Source organism: Prionailurus bengalensis, chromosome A2 (genome assembly GCF_016509475.1).
Source record: "Prionailurus bengalensis isolate Pbe53 chromosome A2, Fcat_Pben_1.1_paternal_pri, whole genome shotgun sequence".
Lineage (NCBI taxonomy): Eukaryota > Metazoa > Chordata > Mammalia > Carnivora > Felidae > Prionailurus > Prionailurus bengalensis.
This window is the reverse complement of record NC_057348.1, coordinates 104193834-104217314: the sequence shown is the minus strand read 5'-3', so window position 1 is coordinate 104217314 and position 23481 is coordinate 104193834. Positions and strand designations below refer to the sequence as shown.

Sequence of the window (23481 nt, the reverse complement as noted above, 5' to 3'; positions counted from 1 at the left end):
ATCCTCTTCCTTGAACTTTAATTCAACAAAAGAGATTTCTACCATTAAAGAGAAATAACTTTGAGATAGTGAAAAAAAATGAGGTAAAAATGAAGCCAACAATAGGGACTTTTCCATTAATTTGAACAAATACTCTAGCAGAAATTCCCATATACTTGTAATGACTTTTCATTTTTCCTGTTTATTGCAATTTATCCAAAGATGTTGATTTTTAAATCCTATTTCTGAATGTCTTGGTTTTTTTCCCTGAGCCTTTTGAAGCCTTTGAGAATGCATTATGGAATGGCAAATAGAATTATCTTCTTTTAAATGATTTAGTGTTTCCGTTTCTCTCAGTGTAGAAAGAACTAAGAAAACTGTGTTCTTCATCCCACAGACTTTGTATTTTTAAAGAAGTATTAAAGAGTTTTTGAGTAGTGGATTGGATATTTTAAAGTACTGTTTCTTAAGAACTCTTTATATATTCCAATTTAAAGCATTTTGTCCAGATTTATTACATTTAAAATACTCATCACTTCACCTACTGCATTGACAATGATTTCTTCCTGTTTGGTTACCTACATCATGTAGTTTATCAATGAGTGTATGTCGCTGTTTCTTCCCAAAATTAAAAAAAAATGAATAAGCTGCAATATTTGAGGAAGACTAAGGTTCAATAAAGGAGAAAATAGTATCATACATGCGGAAGTTAGAGATGAACAAGATACAGTAAATAATCAAATGTCTCCTTGTGTGTCAGCAGGAGTAACTGTTTTAGGTTGAGACTTGAGGGAGCTTCCAGAGAAGAAAGTTAATATGGAAGTTAGATTCATATATTTAAGTTTATTTGTCTAATCTTTGCCATCATCTATCTTCATACCTAACAGTTGTAGGAATTAACCAATTTCAAGTAGTTTTCATGTCAGTTACTCACATGATTCTTAGAGCTATGCTGTAAAATAGAAAAGCCAGATGCTGTTGACTCTAATTTGGAGATTTGAAGAGAATCCCTCATTTGTTCAAGATCTTGTTACAAAGAAGGACATGTATGCAGGTCTTTCCACTCTGTCTACACCAGTTCTCTTTTTTTTCTGCCACTAGATAAAAGTAGAAAAAAAATGGCACCCCTCCCCCATAAAAATGGCACTAGAACATTTAATTAGGCAAAACTTAACATTGGCCCTAATATTAAAAAACATAGACTAAATAGGCATATCTGGATGAACTGGGGGCGAGGTTCAGTAGTACCTCTCACTAACGTCCCTTAAGCCTCCCTCCCTGAGGCTCTATCCTAATGGATGTTTGCCTAGACCCCGCTTTCATTCTTCCAGACCTCATCTCTTTTTAGGCAGTTCTTTACATGTTGGACAACAATACTATTTTAGAACCCTTCTCTATGTGAAGCAGAATTCCTGCCCTTATTTAAATGTTACTTGATCTGAACCACTTGACCCTCTTTCTCAATCGTGATGGTCCACTCTTCTTGGAAACTAGCTCTCTTTATCAAACAGATTATTATTAACATAAGTCTCCTCACTTCTGGACCTTTCATTTGCTAATATAAATTCAATATTTTAAACTCACCCTTGTTAAATTCAGTATTCACTAAAAATATCCTGGGTTTGTTTAGGTCTTTGAAAGGTTAAGATAGCCAAAAGAAATGAGAGAGAACCGGGAGCTATAAAGAACTGGACAGATGTAATTGGCTTGGCACATTTCCCTATCAACAAGAGGATGATAGGGATGGTGTGAAGGACCTTGAAAGTCAGAAGGAAGGGTTCCAACGGAATGAAATGAACTCTAAGCCAGCCATTGTGAGTTCTTGAGCAGGTGACAAATTGGATAAATAAAAATTTGTCAGGAAGGTCACTTTGACAGGGTAATGCAAGATAGTGTTTACACAGACAGCTCCTCCTACTTCTGTCACAAGACAAAGAATACATGGCTCAGGACTATGGAAGTGGAAATGGAGACCAGAGATGATTGGAAAGGATGCTCTTTGTAAGGATCTTTGATAACTTGTCGCTAAATTGGCATGGGTGGAGCTGACAATGAAGACTTGGGGGGGGGGGGGAATGGGAGAGAGATGCAGCAAGCCAGTTTGAGTGGGAAATGTTGAATTCAGTTTGGGAGCTTTTGTATTTGAAGTAAATAGAAACTTGTCCACAGTTATTTTATTTGAAGTTAAGGTTATGGGTTTTCATCTCAGAGGGTAAAAGTTCAGAGAAAAGAGGAAAAGAGCAGGGGAATATTCTAGACTCAGTGATCAAAAGCAGGAAAAGTTGGCATTGTTTTAGAATAATTGCATTGATTTTCTTACATTTTTATGAATTATTCATTACATTTTATGATTAGGTGCTATCCTAGTTTCAGTAATCACTGGGACCACCAGATTAAGCAGTGGAAAGTTGGCCAGGTTAGGTGAAACTTAATGGAATTCACTGTTTCAGTCAACATAGAAAAATTTTCCAGTCATTAATCACTGCCTCCAAAGCTTTCTTGCCTTTAACTTCTGTCCCTTAACTTGGATATATTTGACTTGATTTCTCTCTCTCTTCCATTTGTCATAAAACTTATAACAGTTAATCAATGTTTGAGTTGATACTTGGTAATTCTTATATAGGAAAAATATATATTTAGTCTTCATCAACAGTTATTGGCCTACAGATCCCAAAACACTTGGAATTTCATCAATGTTGACGGTGAGAAAGATGCCTTTATTATGTTAATGAGGTGAGATTTGCAAATCACCTAAAGATGCAAGCTAGTCTTTATTGAAGGCAACCCAGTGATTAGAGGGTTGGAAATTTCAGTCCCACCACAACCCTCCTAGGAGGGAAGAGGAACTTGGCATTAAATCAGTCACCAATGGCCAGTGATTTAATCAGGAGTGCCTACGTAATGAGACATCCATAAAAACCGAAAAGAATGCTGTTTGGAAAGCTTCTGGATGTGCTGGGTGGAACAAGAATGTTGGGCCTGGAGAGGGCATGGAAGTTCTGCACTTTTGTTCCATGCCTTGTCCTCTGCAACTCTTCCATCTGTTCCTGAGTTGTATCCTTTTATAATAAACTGGTAATCTAGGAAATCAAATGTTTCTCTACGGTCTGTCAAACCCAAGAAGGGAATCTTAGGAACCTCTTGTCTATAGCTGGTTGGTTAGAGGCACAGGTGATAACCTGAACTTGGAACTGCCATCTGCAGGGGGCAGGGGGCAATCAAGCAGGATTGAATCCTTAACCTTTGGAATCTGACGCTATCTCCAGGTGGTTAATGTCCACAGTGAGTTGAATTCTAAAACCCCTGCTAGTGTCCAAGAATTGCTCACTGGTGCTGGGAAAACCCTTGACTCCACACATCAAAATTGGGTGCATAACCCAAAATAATACCTAAAATAGCCTTGTGTTTATGTTTTCCTTCTCTTTTTGTTTAGTTTGAGTTTTAAAAAACAGGCAAAAATTCCTTAATGTTAAAGAATGACTTTGATGAGAAGAATTGCCAAAATTAATCGTGCCACGTAATGCCATTTTAGAAGTCTGGTAGATGGTTTTTACCCTGGCTCAGAAAGCTATATAGAGTTTTCACTTGGGGTGGTTTTGGGACTGTGCCACAAAGCTTCACTGTGGTTTGCCACCTGGAACAGCATGGGTGATAAGGAAGCAGCTGCATGAAAGCATTTGCTGTGTGAGAGGATAGAAAATGTATGTACTGGCCCTTCCAGGGAGGCCTCATTGCTGTAGCAGTTTATCCCATTACTAAATACGTGCTGTGCTGATATCCTCACATTCAGCTGCTGACCAGCAGCGTTGCCCTCAGCTTTAATAGGGAGCATATGATCACTCCAGCTGGCAGGTGACACCATTTGGCAACATTCCCCAGCAGCTCAACAAAAGATTTTCAAACATCAAAGCAAGGGGAAAGACCTCTGCCTTTATAAGGAAAGTGGTTTGACTGTGCATGCATTTTGTTTCCATAAGAATTATTGCCTCTAACTTGCTGAATTTTGTAAAGGAAAGGGCACACACTTAGAGAATGAAATTAGCTCGGAAAATTTGTAAACTGTTCATTCAGCTTGATAAATAAGTGGTAAATTAAAGGAAATTTAATTTTGTGTTTAAAAAAAAAGAATGCAGCTTGAATTTAGTTAAAGATAGGAGAAGTCTCTTTTTTAAAGGTTCATTCTGAAAACACGAACCAATATAAATTTAGATTGGTTAGGCTATGAAAACTTGAGTCTTCAGTTTTATTGAAGAAAGAGACCTGAGAGGTCTTTTAGGAAAATGTAATTTCACTATGTGGGAAGTTGTGAAGCAGAGTAATCTCTACCTGATGGGTCATGTCACTCGAAAGTAGCAGTTTAGGAATGTCTTGGGTCTTTTGATAATGAGCACCACATCATTTTCCCTCTTCCTGCAAACTGGGCAGAAAAACTGGGCAATCTCTTGGTCTGTTCATTTTTATCACTGAAAAAGCAAACAGTAAATTAATAGGAAAAAAATATATCTGAGAATTATGTTCTTATACTAATATTTGAATATAATTTTAAAATTAAATCTGTTTATATGTAATATAAGAGATGGGACTAAAGGCATGACTGTCAATGGGCTGATGGCTATCTTAGTATATGTGAGAAACATATCAGCTTTGAAAAACATGTCCTTTTTTCTTTTTCTCAGATAGTCAGTAGAGTTACAGTAATATTTTATATGTGGTTTAAGTCCCATTACCCTCACATTTTGCTGGCCAGCATTGGGACAACCACTTTCATTCTTGGAAAAAAAAATACCTAATCAAATTAAATTCATGCCTATGCTGTTAGAACAGAGTATAAAGCTTACACATATATTTTTCTTTATACAAATAAAGTGATACCTTAAACTACTCTGAACACCAAATTGTAATTTGTTCATATTACCAAATTTGGGGATGCTTGTTAATATTACAAGAAGATTTAGGGTAATATCCTTTATATAGAAAATTCTCCTATGACACGAATAGTTGCTATTTAATGTGTTTGTATCTTTACAGGAAGAAAATGTGTTAATTCAAGGAGAATATTATAATTGCTTATAGACGAATTCTAAAACTAAAAAAGGTATATTGCTATGAATCTTATTTACAAATAATATGTTCTTAAGTGCCAAAATGATTTATGTTTCTGAAAAGTCCTATGAGTTCATCACATTCTATATGCCTGGTGAGGGAGTAGGAATTGAACTGAGTTCAGGATGAGCTAAACTCATCAATCAGATGAGCTGTTTGGGCTGGCTCATCAATCATCCCACTCCTCCAATGTGGTGCTCCTCAAGCTGTCTACAGAAAAGGATCAGATGTTGGCTTCTGGTTTTCATGTTTGTTTGTGTTTGATTTTCCTACTGATCAAATAACACAGTTCTCTTGTACATGTTTAGCATATAGCTCACCACAGAATTCTACATTAACAAAACTGGCCTATACCCTTTTCATCAAATTACATCCACAGATCATGTGCTTGGGTGTTGCAAACTTCAAATTGCTGCAGAATTGCCTGGGTGCTTACTTTTTATCTCTTGTGCTTAGATTATCGCATACCCTAACAAACGCTCACCCTCATCTGTGGACCTTGTTTTGAATAGCACTGCTCTTGTAGGACTTTTCTGTCCTACAAAGGCAGAAAACTAAATCATATTTTTCGAAGTTGCTTGCAGCCTGGATGTGATTTAGACCCTAATAATGTGCTAGAGCTGGGCTTGGAATCTGAACTGAGATCCTTGGGAAGAGACAGAAGTACTCATTTCACAGGGAATTTTTTGCCAGAAAAGTGGCTTCTCATAGCCACAAAAGCAGCTTTATGAATTAGAGAAATGGCAGTGTGATTCTGAGGGCTGGAAGGTGTACTGGGAAGTTGGCTTAGATGCCTTCTCCTCCAGCCTATCCAATTATTTTTATAAACCATCTAATATCTGGTAATGCGTCTCATTGTGTGATCTATTCAGTTTCTGTTATGTAAGAAGTAAGGCTATACTGATAAAGATTTACTTGTCAACTATAAATATGAAATGACTTAAATTTTTGGAGTAGCTGGGAGAGTAAGCTCAAGACCAGTGTTCTCAAACTTTAGTGTAGTTATAGATCAGCTGGGAATGTCATTAATATACTGGTTCTGATTCTGTAGAGCAGCGTGGAGATCTGAGATTCTGCATGTCTAACGAGCTTCCAGTTAATTACAGTGGTTTGTCCACAGACCTAACTTTGAGTAGCAATACACTAGAGTATGCCAAGCTTTCAGGAACAATTTCCGTCTCCAGGGCTCCAGACTACAGATGTTAGGCTGCCACAAGACGATGAAAAGCTATTCTGATCACTTTATTACTTTCCCTGGATTGGAAACAATGAGCCACAGTAATACCCAACCATAACTTTTTTTTTCTTTTTTTTTCTGGTTTTTAAATTTTCTTTTTGGCCCTAGTAGAAATGAAAAGGGAAAAAGGCTGTTTCTTTGTTCGTTTTTATCTATCTATCAAGAGAGAAAGGGATTAAAAGAGGAATTTAAACAAAGAGGCTACAAATGGGTTTTACAAGATGCCACTTTTTTGCCACCTCAATGTAGATATTCAGCCTACCTATTTTTAAGGGAAATATATCTCTTGCTCACAGTTTGTGTCACATTTTCAGTCTATAATTTCATCTGCTTCCCATGAGAAGGAACAATTTTCACATGGCACTGTTTGGGGCAGAGGTGCTTCAAGCCGCATTTGAAGACTGTCTAGACTTTGAGTGAGTTTACATCAGAGCAGCAAAGAAGATGGGAGATGGGATTCTGAATGGCAAATAGTGTAGATGAAAGTAGTAGAAGAACTGGGCTACTTCTGTCTGGATCCATTGAGGACAGTGGACAGAGCTGTAGGCTCTCAGGGAGCAGGACCAAAAGTTCATTCTGGCTAACTGACAACCCACGGGAGGGCAGTGGAAGTGGTGACAGATTATGGAGAGCTTTGGTTACCAGCAAGGAAAGTTGGGATTTGATTCTGAGAAAATGAGGGTCTTGGGAAGTTTCTAAACAAAGCTAAAAAAAGATAGTGGTATTTTAGGAGATGAATATACCTTCAGAAAGAAGGTATATTTTCACAGATGCTATGATTATTAAATAGCCTTCAGAAATAATTTTAGAAAAAAAAAGATTTGAAATTCTTTTGAATTCTATTTTTGTGTAACTTGAATAGCTTGAATTATCAAAAATGAAATTTATAGTGGTGCCTGGGTGGCTCATTCGGTTGAGAATTTGACTCTTGGTTTTGGCTCAGGTCATGATTCCAAGGTCATGGGGTCAAGCCCCACGTCAGGCTCCATGCTAAGCATGAAGTCTGCTTAAGACTCTCTCTCTCCCTCTCTTTTCCTCCCTTGCTCATGCACTATCTTTATAAAATTAAAAAGAAATTTATAACTTATCAGTTTTAACCTTGACATGAAATTAAAGATATTAAAGATGTGGATAATCAGAGTTTGAAGTAACTATCAGAAATATCTGTGCTCTGTCCTCTTAATGAAGTCTCTTTAAAGACAAGTATTGAATTCTCTCCACTTTTTCATTTTTTTCAATATTTATCTGATTACTTTCTATCTGGTACAGGGTATACTAAATAACATCTGCTTCTATCTCGAAGCCAAGCTTTTGTTCCATTAAGTCCTGGCCATCTGGGCTATCCTGAATGTAAATGAAAAGGAAACTGTCACAGTGACCATCATTACTTTACCAGGCCATCCTTGCAGAAGCATAGCCCATGCCTTTGACTTTCCCAGAGGAGCATGTTGTCATGAAAACTATAATGAACCAAGGTGTATAGTTCTCCTGAGTACTTAGAGTCAACTCTTTACATGGCCAGAATAAAGGAGAGAATGGTACAAGATAGTAGCTGCATGATTAGTAACCATGGATCATTTGTTACCTACCCTATTTGGTCTCACTGACAATCACAAAGTGTGCTTACAAAGGTCTAAAATGAGCCCCCATGTGAGACCCCTCATATACTCCTATTGCCTTGGCTTTCATCTCTTATACCCTCATGATTATTAAAAGTATACAGACCATCCAGAACTTTCAACCAAACCCTGAACTTTAATTCTGAATCTGCCTACTGAACATTTCTGCCTCTTGGATATGTCCTGGAAATCTGCAGATCAAATCAAGACATTAATGTTAAACTCATTTATAAACTGCCAGAAACTTACTTCTCATTCCATGTTCTCCATTTCAAAGAAACACAATGCTGCTCACCAAATCATCAAAGTTAGAAACTTCCAAGTTATTTAATGACTCCTTCTCTTTTAACCCTTTCAATTATCCATCAGGTTGCATGATTTCTAACTCCTCTTTTCTTACACTTGGTATCTCCTTTCAATTTCTTTTGCCATTATCTTTATTGTGCCCTTCCTAAACCTCATTAGCAGAAAGATTTAGATGGAATCCCAATTCTGTTATTTTCTAGACCTAGAGGAGACATTTAGATTTCATTTCCTTATCTTAAACAAATAAACAAAAAAATGCTTTACCTTATAGAGTGGTTTTGAGGATTACATTAGATATTTTAGGCAAAGTTAAACACAGGACATAGCTCATAGTAGACATTCAGTGAAGATTAATCTCATGTTCATGATCACCCCTATTAGGCTGGGCAATGTCTGGCACATAGTAAGCACTCAATATATGTTTCTATTTATTGATATATGCATTATATTATGTCAATGACATCATCATCATTATCATAGTCTTCCTGCCTCTTATCTTGTGTCCTAATATTTCACCCTCTACATCACCATCGAAATTTATATAAAATGCAAATACCATGTCATTTTTCCTGCAAATCTTTCAGTGATGCTCTCGCCCAATAATTACTTTTCTGGTCTACATAACTGCCCTTGATCTGGTCTAGGCTTCCATTCCACTCTTATAACCTCTGTGTAACACAAACTCCTTACATTGAGGCCAAGGAAAAAAAATCTGTATTTTCCCCACCAACCAACCAACAAATGGCTCTTTTATTTCACATCTCCATAAATTGTCTTTATTTCAATCTGACAAATTCTAATACATTGTTTAAAATTCACCATAGTAACCTGCTACTTCAGATAGCCTTCTGTGCCTCTCCAAGTAGAATTATATGCTTGCAACTTAATTATTCTAATCTTGAGATTGTATATCCAAAGCCCAGTATTAAGTAGAGTTACTGAATACATGTTTGTTGAAATAATTGTTTGGGGTATTGGAAAATTACAGGAAAGATAATAGATTGATAGATAGGTAATATATTGTCACATATTAACATAAAAGAACTTAAAACTTTTTTTTGTTTATGCTACTAATTTCTTACATGTTGGACCTGTTCTGAAAATTAACACTTATCAGGGAAATGTATTTGTTGTGGCTTTTTCATAATCACTAATTCCTCCTTAGGACAAGTAGCACATTTACAAAGTGAACGAATGGTACAAATCTTGGGGCAGTGAAACAGTGATACTAGTTGATTCACAGTTAGCCAGTAACTTTGGCATTGGCCCCAGCTAAAGAATTTGTCCTAACAAACTGAGATTTACAGTTTAAAATGTGAGAAGTAGGAAAAAATGGTTAATAAAATGGGCTCTGATTTTTAAAAATCCAAGCTCAAAATTTAATCTACTAATTGCTAGATATATGATCTTGAAGGTGTTTCCTAATCTTTTGGAAACTTTTTCCTTATAAAATGAAAACAAGAACGGTACCCACATAAAAGGATTGTTGGGAGTATCAAATGAAGTGTTAAACTTAGGCTGCGCGTATATAAGACTCACAAGACTATACCATAGGCCACATTTGGCATCAGGTCTGTTTTTGTGAAGGATATAGAATAGGAACTTGACATGATTGTAGATCAGACATTCCAAATGAGGAAATTTTCCTAGAAATCTGTAAAGCGCAGCTCACATGGAGGAAAAGTTCTACACCAGACAAGCCCAGCAGCTGTTCTGGCTTAAAAGTCTCATGATCCGCAGAAGCTGAGATCTCATGAAGCAACCCCATTCTCATAGCCTGCACGGTTGCTATAAAAACACAAGCCCTCTCCCTGGAGTTGCCACATTCAGGGAAGCTCAAAATGGTGGCTGTCTATCAGGTATTTGTAGTTTCTCCAGTGCAGATGGGATTTATCCAAAGGGGTTATTTTATCATAAATAATACAATCTAGTAACATAGCTGACTTGCCAGCTTTATTCAGATTACCAGGACAACTGAAAAAGGCCGTTAACTGATGGTCAAATTCTCTACAAAAGGTTAAAAGGAATTTTTAATCCCTCTGCCTGTACATGAAACATGAACTCAGTATTACATAGAGGATAACATATACGTGTTAATATGAAAACAATCTCAAGAAAGATAAGAATTGTATCTAAGAGTAAATTACAGAGAAGTTTGTAAAGAGAGGCATTAGAAGTCATGATTTGGTCATGAGTTTGCCTGACTTTTGTGAATGAACTCATAAATGCAAGAATGAAAACTTACTCATTACAGAGGAAGTTTTGCTCTGTTGTTAGTGTTGTACCTAATGTATCATAAATGCCCCATACCTGCCATTTGAGTAAAAATTGGGTTTTGGTCTTCTGTGGTGTTAGAAGAAAAACAGAGCTGACTCACAGGGCTCTTTTACCACTATTCTCGGATGATTCTTCTTCCCAGACCTCTCAGCTCAGACAAATTGACTTTGATGCTTTGAGCTCTAATTGTCTCCTAGGAATGCAATTTTCATGCACATGCCAGTAGAATTAAGAAGATTGAATGTGAGTTGTTACATTAAAACGGACCTGCCTCTTGGTATGGTTAATTACCATAGTTAAATATAGCACCTGAATGACAAGACAGAATTATCAGTGCATTCTCCCAGTGGAACAGATGGCTGTATCATGGCGACAGGCTGCCCATGTCTTGTAAACATGCATTATTGGTTATTGAGAATGGGCAAGAGTTCAACTAAGAATCAACACAAGGCCACCCACTTCCAGGAAAACCACTCAAAGTGCATATGCCCGTAGTCATTGGCATTCATAACATCATCTTCATATGTATACATTACAATTTAGAACCCAGCATCCCTCTAATTCAAGTAGGAGTAGAGAGATAACAGTTTGAATACAAATACTTTACTGACAAGTAAATATGAGACATCTACTTAGAGTGTATTCTGTAATATATAAATAGATTTATATTTCTAATGCTTATGATGTATCTAATTAAGATACCCATATGTATATTGTATATTAAAGTGTGAACTACAAGAGTTGATGTACTTGAATAATCATAAAATCGTGACAGCTAAAGTTTCAAATGATATTCAAAATAGTGTTAAGCTTATGGGGTGCCTGGGTGGCTCAGTCAGTTGAGCACCCAATTTCAGCTCAGGTCATGATCTGACGATTCGTGGGTTCGAGCCCCACATCAGGCTCTGTGCTGTCCTTCAAAAATAAATAAATGTTAAAAAAAAACTTTTTTAATAATATTAAACTTACATTTAAGGGGTTTTTTGTTAAAACAATATTGTATTAAGTTAGCCAGGCATGTTTATTTAAATCACTAAACAATGAAAATTATATGTTAACTGTTCTTGGTTCCTCATTTTCTGAATTAAAACAAATCTGGAATGAGTGAAATGAACAATATGGTAAGCTTAGTTTCAGTTAATTTTGTTTAGTCCCTTTATTTTCTATTTCCTCTGAACAGCTTAACAACTCTTACAAAATAGGAAATGCAAATGTTAGCTTTGAGTCTGACTGCTTTTACACATCATAAATGTTGATATATTTTCAATGAAATTGGCATTGTACCTCCAAGTAGAAATAAAAATGTCCGAGCTTATTTTACTCTGGAGTGTAGAAGACAAAGTTTGTAACTGCTCATTAGTCTGTGATGAGAATCCTAATGTTCTTTTGCAGCTTCTGCCGACAAGAGAAGCTGCCAATGACCTTCCAGTCCTGTGTGATCACCAAAGAGTGCCAGGTGTCAGAGTGGTCAGAATGGAGTCCCTGCTCAAACACGTGCCGTGATGTGGCATCCCCAAAAGGCACTCGTGTCAGGACACGGATCATTAGGCAGTTTCCTATTGGCAGTGAGAAGGAGTGTCCAGAACTTGAAGAAAGAGAACCCTGTGCATCTCAAGGAGACACAGTTGTCCCCTGTGCCACGTGAGTAAATAAAGGAGGGCAGCTTATGCTGTGATGTCTCCCTACCTTGTGTGTTCACATACCCATTTGATTTTAAATGATTAGTGAATTGAGAAATAGTGATTTTTACAAATTCTAAGTGGGAAAAAATAAAATACCATTTTGCAAACACTGTCCTAAAAAATGTTCCGACTTTTGGACTTTATTCTATAAAAAGTGAAATTTTCATTTTAACTCCCCGAAAGAATGATTTGTTTGGTTTCACTTTCCTTGACATCCCGCTCCCGACCCTCTGACTCAAGGCATCATTTATACGTGTTTTCTTTCTTTCTTTCTTTCTTTTTAATTTATCTGAATGCCATTCTTCCTTTATAAATATATATGTCAGGAGCATTGTTCTGTGATGCCCCAGTCCTGCAGCTGTGTTCACCCCCTTTTAAAAATGAAAAATGAATGTGAAGGTCTAGTTTGCTGTCATGAAACTTTGCTATTGACAAAGCGAAGCACCTAGATCAGACATCAGAAGGCCCATTTAACTTTTTTTGTCCATTTGCGATGAACATTAGTACATCCATTTGTACCCATGTTGGCTGTTAATCTGATTACCGAAGAAGCATCTTGGTTAAAGTGACACGAAGTGCTACATGAGCCATTTTCTTTGTGCTTTCAGAATATCCATTTTCCTTGAGGTGGGGAAATGCCATCACTTCTATCTGTAGTGGCATCGGGAAATGGTTCCTGGCTATTGCCTTAAAGCACATATTGGGCTGACAAGCCCCCAACATTTCTTTCACACCCTAACGTTGATTGGAGCTTTAATTTAGAACCACAGATCATCTTTCCTGTGTTTCACTGATTAGAAACGTCAGCTCTTTCAACATTCATCAGGCACTCATCAGGGATTCTCAGTGCTACAGAAAAACACTCATTCTTCACAATAAAGAGAAAACTCTGAACTGTTATATATTTTTTAATCCTCACGCACACTTATAATTTTGATCCAGTATGAAGTAGCAATTTTCATGCATTTTATTAAAGGCAAAACAAATGTTTGGGTTGATCATCATTTAGAATGTTTTCCATTCTCAGATTCAATCCTCCTTTGTTTATAAGCATCAAGAAAGGGCCAGCCTGAGTTCAGCTTAATTGAACATAAAATTTTATGTTTTCAGCATTATGCTCTCTTTTCATAAAATATTTATAAGCAACTTCCAGTAATTGCAAATAAAACAGGATCATCCTAAATTTAACCCCTCTTTAAATGGAGCACTGCTGAGGATAGAGGAGAAGAAATTGAACCTGAATCTGTACCACAGATGTAGTAGTCTATGGTTGATTCAAGAGGAAAGTGTTTTTTAGACTAATTTTTTTTTAAGAAAAAAATTTGTAAGAAGAACAGAGCAAAGTTTTATTGAATAAACATGGTTGCCACGGCCAGCATTTTCTTCCTTTAGGTATGGCTGGAGGACTACAGAGTGGACTGAGTGCCGGGTGGACCCTTTGCTCAGTCAGCAGGACAAGAGGCGGGGCAACCAGACTGCCCTCTGCGGAGGAGGGGTGCAGATGCGAGAGGTATACTGCGTGCAGACCAATGAAAACCTCCTCTCGCACTTAAACACCCACAAGGACAGAGAAGGTAAACTATCTTCTTCTTTTCAACTTACACATGCAGACTGAGCCTGGAGTCACCCTGCAGGGAGACAGATATACATATAGATATCCGGAACATGAACAGTCATAACTCTGTTCACATCATGGCTGATATCCACTTTGATGAACAGTAATTTAAATTTTGGTTGTAAAAAAAAAATAGTAATAATCCAATTCTGTCCCTGGTCAGTTCTGATTTGCTGACAAGTCTTTTAAATATTCTGACTGCAGACTCTGAGTCAAAATTTAGCAGGTGTAACTAATTATAAATACAGAAGAAAACATCTTGTAAGTATACATGTAGAATGGTCATTTATTTTAAAGGCTAGAGTTCCCTTATATAAGATTTAAAATCTGCTTGTAAAACGGCAACCCCTTTTGCTGTTTGTAATATTGAAAAATAGTAGGTTAATTATGGTATTGAGTGAAATTTTCAGTTTGAATTTAAATGAAATAAATACAGAATAAGTACAAAGTACGACTACAGTAAAAAAAATTATAATAATAGGTAGCTCAGTCAATTAAGCATCCAACTCTTGATTTTGACTCAGGTCATGATCTCAGGGTTCATGAGTTCGAGCCCCCTTTCTGGCTCTGCACTGACAGCATGGAACCTGATTGGGATTCTCACTCTCTCTGTCTCTCTCTGCACCTCCCCCCTCACATCTCTCTCTCTCCTTCTCTCTTTCTCAATAAATAAATATTAAAAAATAGTAATGACATGACTTTTTAAAAAACTCTTGATTAAACCCTTTGATTTGGAAAACCTGTCTTAGAACCTTTTTTGTTGTTTAAATCTCAATTTGGGGACGAGATGTGCTAAGTGTGAGAAAGGATAAGTGAGTTCAAGATGGTCAAGGCTAAAAGTATATATTATTATATATTAATATTACTCTACATTTCTAATAATTATTAGATTGTTTGTATTCAATTAATTGCTCTTAACTCCCTACAAATATGAATGTTTTTAAGCAGTGTTATAGGCAGACCTTCTTACCTTCCCTCTGCCTGAGAAGAGCAGGATTTCTATCATTAGTCCATTAAATAAATATCTATTAGTTGCCAACAGAGTTTCAAAAATTGTATGAGGTGATATGGATGGAAATATCGATACAAAATTTGTGTCAGGAAAGTGCTCATGGTTATCATGAGGGCACACAAACCAATAGGTATAATACAGTATGAAATGCATTACAACTTGAGTTTAGAATATCTGGGGGGGGGGGGGTGGCGGTAGAACAAAAACAGAAACATAGTGGAAGTGGCACTACAGCCGAGTGATGACACACACCTCCCACACAGGAAGTGGATCAGGAACACAAGAAGTTTATTCCAGGCAGAGAGGACAGCATGTATTGAAACCTACGGGTGAAGACAAGCAAAAGCCAATGAGAAATCTTGCCAAAAAAGATGAGTATGTTGTATTTGGCAAGTTGTAAATAGGATAGGGTAGTATTCCCCAGCAAATATGTTGGTTGGAAAGGGAAAAGAATAAGGATAAAGACCCAAAATAGGAGAATTTTCAGAGAAGAAATCTGGTGAAGGATGCCCAGAAGAGAAGGGAAAGAACCAAGAGAAATGAGTGTTAAAAAAAAAAAAAACAAACAGAAGAGAGGACTCCTCTGCCTCCCCCCAAACTTAGTGGCACCAATGACTAGCAATTCATGGAAAATAAACACTGAAGTTGTGCATTTGCAACTTGCACAATTTAATTGTTTTGTATCCACTAACTTTATGTAGTATGTCACCCAACTCATTTAGGAATCTAGCCTAGGGATACATTTTACTACTAATGTTTCTTGAGGTTGTAAGAAAGTAGCATAAAACATGTAATGTTAGTACATTAATATTTTCTTGGCCATTTTAATGGCCACATTTTTAACACTGTTAGGTGGATTTATTATAGCAGTCCTTTCAGAGTAGTATAATTTCATTGCTAGAGGTAGATCAGATTTTAGTTTCTGAATGTCAATTGTGTCCTGTGGGTTATTACTTTCAAAAGATCCTTCAGAATTCTGAATTGCAACAGGGTGGGATTTTTTTTTAACCATTTTGCCATGGAGTCTCCCTATCACTGCCAAAAGCATGGCAGAGCACCAAAAAGTACAGAGCAAAAGGGAAACAAAAAGAACATTGTCGTTAAGATGTATGTGTTGGAGTAAAGCAAATGCCAAAGCAATGATCCATGGATATGGAAATAATCAATTTGCCTAAAATTAATATTAATCATATATGTATGTAACATGAATAATTTGGTAATTTGTGTCATTTCATTTCAAATACCAAGAATACTAATAAACCTTATGTAGTCTTTTTAAAGACAGTTAATCCTCCCTAAAAGTTGCAGCTTTTTTTTTTCTCAGAACTTAGACTATATGAATTTCTCCCCAGAAGCACTTACCATTTCCCACTGGGAAATTTATTCAATATGCCAGCATCCCAAGGGTGATATGTAAGACTGTACATGTGTGTGAATGGAGAATAATTAGGCTGTGGGCTGTGAGGATTGTTCACATCCTGTTTTCTTCCAATAAATACCAAAGAATGAAAGCTTACTTTGTAAAAGAGAGGGAAAGTCCTCCAAATCACTCCTTCAATGAGTCCTAAAAAGAAAGTACTGATCTCAAGTAATCCTGATTGTATAACCATGAACAACCTGCCCCAAGAGCAATTTGTATTACGCTTAATACGAAGAACGCAGTCTACACTGTTTGCAGATCCGCACCATGTGTTCTCTGAACAAATGTCTTCTTTCCACATGTAACCAAGTTTTTAAAAGATACCTTAACCTGAAGTAAAATACTTTAACTCAAAATGACATTTCCGGATATAAAAATACTGAAAACAAGTGATGTGAAGTTCACATAAAATTCCTTTATTACTTTGGCACATCACATTACACAGAGGAATGGTAATATCCACCTTACCACAAGGACAGGGCCACATGAAATAACTTTATTCATCGGTGTATTCACTACTATTAATAGACTCACACACACCAGGCTATAAAAAATTCTCCTCCCTTCAGCTAATATATTTAATTTCCAGAAAATCAAAATGTATCTTATTAAAGTACACACAAAGTATAATGTATTATATTTGCAACTTCGCACCTTATTTGTGCCCATTGAATTATACCATCGGAATATTTATGAAGTTGCTGATAGTATCTATAGATAATTGGGAAAATATATCTACTTGATATTGGGGACCATCCATATCTTATTCATGTATTGCCGCAGGCCATAGGTAACCCTCCCAATCTTGACAACATTTGTCCTACAGTATTTCAGGAGAGCAAAATTTCCACTTCTTTAGAAGAAAGGTTTGACAAGTTTTCTACTGAGAAGAGTTAGTAGTAAAACCCTGGACAGGTTCTGTTCAGCTGGCTGATCGGAATTCCAGCAGGCTGTGAACAGTGTTCAGCTTATGCTGGCATGAAATTGACCCTTATGAGAATATGACAGGAAGAGGCTTTGCCCATGGGGAGGTTAGCAGTAGCTAGAAAACTGATGAAAATGTTGCTTATCATTGGATACATAAACATGAATTGATTTTTTAAAGAGCTCAAAGTGAAATGAAAGTAGATTTTAACTCTATAATTCAAGACATTCTTTTAATACAGATTGAACATGTTTTTAAATGAAGGAACCCAAGAGTATTGGTTCTAAAGCACCATGAAGCTTTCATGATATATATTATAGGGAACGTTAGAACATTATTTTGTAGAAAATAGATTAAAAAGTCCACAATGAACTCTGGATAAGGTGTGTGGGCTTGGAGGCTATTAAGAAAAACAGCCTGGATAATGAGCCTGTATGATGACATATAATAAGATAAACCAGCAGAAATTTTGGACAATCGATGGAAAGATGGATGTCAGGAAGGTGGTTGAACTGTGAATGGGTAGACAGAAAGATGAAGAAGGAGTTCATAATTTCCCATGTTCTGCAAAGAAATAAGGAGAATAAGATAGTCACCATCTCTAAATGGGATGCACACTATTTATAATTGTAGTTGTTTATCTACAGTTTCCACAAAGTAGCCCACTTTGGTCAAAGCTGATTTGAAAAAAAAGAGAAATACAATGCTTATGGTGCCATTTCCCTGTTATTTCAGAAAGTAAATATCAGAGTACGTCGAAGTCTAGTGCTGCACCTTTCCTATCCATCACTTTTGAAATAACAGGTAGGTGAGAACATTTTACATGCCATTTCGATCAGAAATATGTATCAGACGTTCTCTGTACATTTCCTTATATAATCCTCAACTGATCTAGGAAACACAGTGGTTTACTTTTGCTTTCTCTGTATCTAGAAATGTGTCCAAGCGGACCCCTCAGATAGAAGTGCTTTCATGTTTCTTGACTTTCTATAACATCTTCGTGTAGATGTTAAAATTATAGAAGAACATAAAAAGATGTTAAAATTTACCAACTTTAAATGGTCACTAGGATACCATAATTATATACACAGATATATAAAATTTGGTTATGAATGCTTCTGTTGAGATAAATTGACAGTATGAGCACTTTTCAAAATTTATCCTATTTCTAAGCACACCACTTTGAGCTCTACTAATCTTTTAAAAAATTTTAATGTTTATTTATTTTTGAGAGAGAAAGAGGGGTGGGTAGGGGCAGAGAGAGGCAGGGGCAGAGGTTACAAAGCTGGCTCTGTGCTGACAACATAAAGCCTGATGCAGGGGTCAAACCCACAAACCGTGAGGTGACGACCTGAGCTGAAGTCCAATGCTTAACTGACTGAGCCACCCAGGTGCTCCTCTCCTAATCTCAGTAAGGTAAATGAAACAGGAACAAAATAACACCATGACTCCCTTTTGAAGACAGCCTTCACAGTTTCAGGGGGATGTAAAAAGCACTGTGGTATAATTATAGAATAATTAAAACATAGGAAATCCTTGAAAAAAGTCAGATATTTCTTGGAAATTACTTCTAGGATATTTTGTGGGAGAGAAGGGCTGTTAAACCTATGAAATTTGTGATGAGTAGATTACAAAATAGAAGTGAGATGCCAAGAGATGTCAGCCACTGGAATAGAAGCTAATAAAAACTTACATCCTGGGAACTAGATTAAGTTGGTCAATGGTCTACCCCCAAGGTAATTTAGAATTTTTAGTAGAGGAAGAGCTTACTAATGAGATAGCAGGAAGTATCCAACCAAAAACATATATATATATATATATATATATATATATATATATACACACACACACACACACACACACACATATGTTTGTATACACACACACATATATATACACATATATGTAACAGATTGTAAGCCATGTAAACATGAAAACAGGGCTTATAATGCCTTTAACTTAGTTGTTATTTAATAAACATTTGTTGTTTTATATGTTTATTCTCCCCTTTGTGAATGGCTCTTACAATTTGTCAGAAAATTATTTCTTGAACATTTCAAAAATACTTTTAAAAACTCTTGATTTTAGCAAGGGGCTCTATTCATATACACCCTTCATCCCTGAATAAATAATTATTCATGCCTCTGACTTTGAATAGAGGAAACATGATCTAGTTGTTAGATCAAATGAAAAGAGTCAAAATTCTTGCACTGTGCTTCTTTGTGGGCACTCATTCAAGAGCACATGTTTTATATGTCTTATTCTCTTTTCTAGTTACATACAAAGCTTTACAAACTCTCAATTTCATCTTAAGGCAACTTTCAAAAGAACCCTATGCAAATAACCAGGAAGCCTCATTTCTTTTCTGCTTGGCCTTATACCCCTATGTATATTATTTAGTTTTATTTGCCTAAAAATACCTATTATAGAAGATTAGAAAAGCTGAAAATCATCCCTTACAAAACACCTAGACAGGCAGGGTACGATATTGCTTTAAATGCTTTTAAGAGCAGAACTGAGGTCTTGATTAACTAAATGATTTTTCAAAACGAACCAGGAAGACTGAACTGATGCTCTCCGTGTTGCCCTGGGTGGTAATTGTACCTGCAGGAGGAGGGTTACACACTGTGGGAATCGAGAAGGAGTGAAGTCTTTAATGGGTATGACATAAAACTTTTAGCCAGAGAAAGAGAGTGAAGATGGAAATACTGCTTTACTTTTTCAACCTCAAAGAGTGATAGCGGCAACGAATGAGTGAACTCAACTTACCTAGAGAGGGAGAGGACAAGGAAGCAGGTCAGCCTCAGCCTTAGTTTGAAGTCAGGGCAAGAACAAACCTTTCCTATGAACTCCACGTAAGGGTCTGTACTCATATTAATTAATTAAGTTTCAAATTTATGGAACTTCCATGAATCCAAAGACCACCAAACTGAGAAACTAATATAAGAAATAGCATGAGGCAGGGGTGCCTGGGTAGCTCAGTGGTCAAGAGTCCAACTTCCGCTCAGGTCATGATCTCACTGATCATGGGTCTAAGCCCCGCGTCAGGCTCGGTGCTTATAGCTTGGAGCCTGGAGCCTTCTTCAGATTCTGTGTCTCCCTCTCTCTCTGCCCCTCCCCCCACTCATACTCTCTCTCTCTCTCTCTCTCTCTCTCTCTGTCTCTCAAAAATAAATATACACTAAAAAAAAGAAAGAAAGAAATAGCATGACAAATGGTACTACTGAGTTGCCTAACATAAGCAAAAGCAAAATCTTTGAGGGAATGAATACCTTAATCTAAGTCACAGAGTTTCCCCAGATAAAATATGCCATTCAAAGCTGCAAGCTACACAAAGAAAAAATAATCCATTTTAAACAGGATTTAAAATACCAAACAAACATTAAGATTAGATTCACAACGTTGGAAATAATGGAGATAGCAGATAGACACTATAAAAGATATATGCTAGAACTTACTAAAGATGTAAAGGGAAAATTAAAACATTAAATATAATGAATCACGCACAAAAAAAGACCAGATGTTTTTTTAAAAGAACAAAAAGAAATTCTAGAATTTAAAAGTGCTTTTACTGGAAATAAATAGGTAGATTAGACAGATTGAGCTAAACAGTTATTAATAAACTCAAGACAAATGTAAGGAAGTTAGTCAAAAAGGAACACTGAAAATAGAAATTAAGAATAAAAGTGAGCTAAGTCATGCAGAATTAAACAAGGTTCAGAATGAAAAAATTAATAGAAGACATGAGAGAATTTTCTAGATTTGTTGAAAGACAAAATGTACAGAATGAATAGAGACAGTTTTCAAACAGGATAGTGATACACTTAAATATAGTGAGATTTCAGTTCATCAACTATAAGGTAGTTCTGTAAGGACAAAGTAAAAGGAATAAAGAAAAGGACAAAAATTAAAAAGGAATTAATATATCAACAGTGAAATTCTCAACAGCTGAAAAAAAGGCAAAATAACAAAAATGATATTTTAAAAGTACTGAGAAGGAAATAAATGTCAGTTTAGAATTATTTATCCTACCATTAAAAACTAGCTACCATCAAAAACTATGGGCAAAATTAAGACAGAAGTGAAAAAGTTGACCTCTATGAAACCGTCACTGAAAAAGTTCCTAAGTGATAATGTTTAAGATGAAGGAAATTGAAATCAGCAAGAGAAGAAGTCAAGATGTGCAAAGAATTTGATAAACATCTGGGTAACTTAAGTATAGATATGATGAAGCAATATTATACATGACTAAAACACTATATTCTTAATGAGCAACAGTTATATATGACAGGAGGAAATGATAAGGAGTATATTGTTTGGGAAAGGGGACAGATTTGATCACCCTTATATATTAAGTCATTATGCATGTTAAAAATGTAAGAATAATTATCAAAATAAACTATAATTATTAATATTATATTTGTATAATCATATAGTATAAGATGTATTTTTTCCAATCCAACAGGAAATAAAAGGTACTAAATAAAAATCAATTCAGCACAACTGCTAAATAAGATAAAACTCATTTGCTTCCTAGAGATCTAATTAATACCAGATAAAGAAGACTAAAAATCTACAAATATAACTTCTATATGTCAGAGTCAAAAGCTTTTACAGGAAATTATTTTGTTTTAATTATTACTCTTTCTTTGAGAGCATTGATCAGCATTATGAGTGTTTATAGTTCACAAACTAAGAGTATAGATTAATCAGTCCACACATTCACCATTGCTGGCAAATATGTAAACACACAAATGACACATGATGTATTTCTCAGGCGGTAATGCCTTCTGTATCTATAAAGTGCAGCTGAAATTTTTATTTTATCAAGGCAATAACATGAGATTTACTTAAATTATATATGTTTGCAGTGTCAAAACTATTCAGAAGATTGGTTTAATCCATTAAATGGCATTTGATGGGAAATTTTCTTGGATAATTAAAAAATGTCCAGCATTTTCTCTAGTATTTTTAGAGTGAAGAATAATCTCCAGGAACATAAAACTCCATAAAAATTACATTGCTAAAGTGGTATTGTTCAATGAAGTATGAATGTGATTGCAAACTTTTAAAATTGAAGGAGAGAAACACTGAAAATTCATGAGTACCTACATGTCAAACCTATCTCCCTTTTTGTCATTCGTTTCTCCCAGTTTGTAATGGGAAAGATGAATGACATGGGCATTATTACCTAGGCAAAGGTAATAATGACAAAGGAATTATTACCTAGAGAAGATAAAATGTATTATTACCTATCTTGGTGTCTTGAACAGAGTCATAGATGGTATGGTGATAAAATATGTGAGTAATATTAAGCTAACAAGGATAAAACATTGGAAAATAAATTTTGACAATTTTTGACAGCAAAAAGATGTTAATAGACTAGAAACACTGGAATTTCTACAACAGTGTGAAGTCTAATGGAATAGTTACACATACCAAAATTTAAGTCCCAAATGCTCAGTCTAAAAGAAAACAATAGTCATAATGATGATATGATGACAGTGACAATATTCATTGAATTTATTAAGACACTGTTAATTATGTGGTTCCTGCAATGATTAAGTGCTTAGTGTGGGGAACAAACAGTTGGAATCAGTGACTTAATGTTAAACTCATCCTGTGTCTGTTCTCCCAAATGTTACTCTTCTGAATATCAATCACAGTCTGATTGATGAAGTGCTACAAATTTGGATATCTTATTTGATATTCCTTCATTCACTCCATAAATACTTACTGAACAATTATTAAATTGCATCACTGAAGATAGACGTTGAAGATAGAATGTTTTAAAATAAAAGTGGACTTGATGCCTGTCCTCAGGGAGCTTATAGCTTGATAGTAAGTAGCCTTGTCACTATAGTTTTGTTTACTGGATTTTCAGAACTGATGCTTCGTAAGGCTAACATGGAGAAACTTCTACAAATAAACCAGTTTGAGACTACAATTAAGCTCTGAAACTACATTACAACCGTGGTCCATCCTTAATAAAGAACCTTTACCCTTATTCCTTGGGTGAATTATTTTTCCAAGACATATATATCCTCAGAATACAGTTTAAGTATCACCTGGATGTTTTAAGAAAATGCATATTATCACCTGGATATTATCCCCTGAGATAGTGATTCTATAAGTCTGGAATGAGTTTAGAAATCTCCCTCTATTTTATAAGCACCATTATGATTATCATCAGGAGTTTATTTTACTATAAAGCCGATGAGAGCCCTTTTAAAAGGCTTTCTAAAGCTATATAAGAGGCTAGGATAGGGTCAGGAAAGCTCCTGGTTTTCTAAGCCCCAAAGTTTA

The 23481-nt window shown here is 35.8% G+C and overlaps 1 protein-coding gene across 3 annotated transcripts in view; it reads left to right on the top strand.

Annotated features, from left to right (window-relative positions):
• Positions 1–23481, top strand: part of THSD7A (thrombospondin type 1 domain containing 7A) — a 438927-nt gene that overhangs the window by 201252 nt on the left and 214194 nt on the right. For 2 of the 3 annotated variants that reach the window (XM_043588979.1, XM_043588977.1), the window contains exons 3-5: positions 11914–12162; positions 13596–13777; positions 17911–17979. In XM_043588979.1, the coding sequence (XP_043444914.1) occupies positions 11914–12162; positions 13596–13777; positions 17911–17979 (500 nt within the window). The remainder of the gene's footprint in view (positions 1–11913; positions 12163–13595; positions 13778–17910; positions 17980–23481) is intronic. The other variant, XM_043588978.1, reaches the window with a different exon arrangement.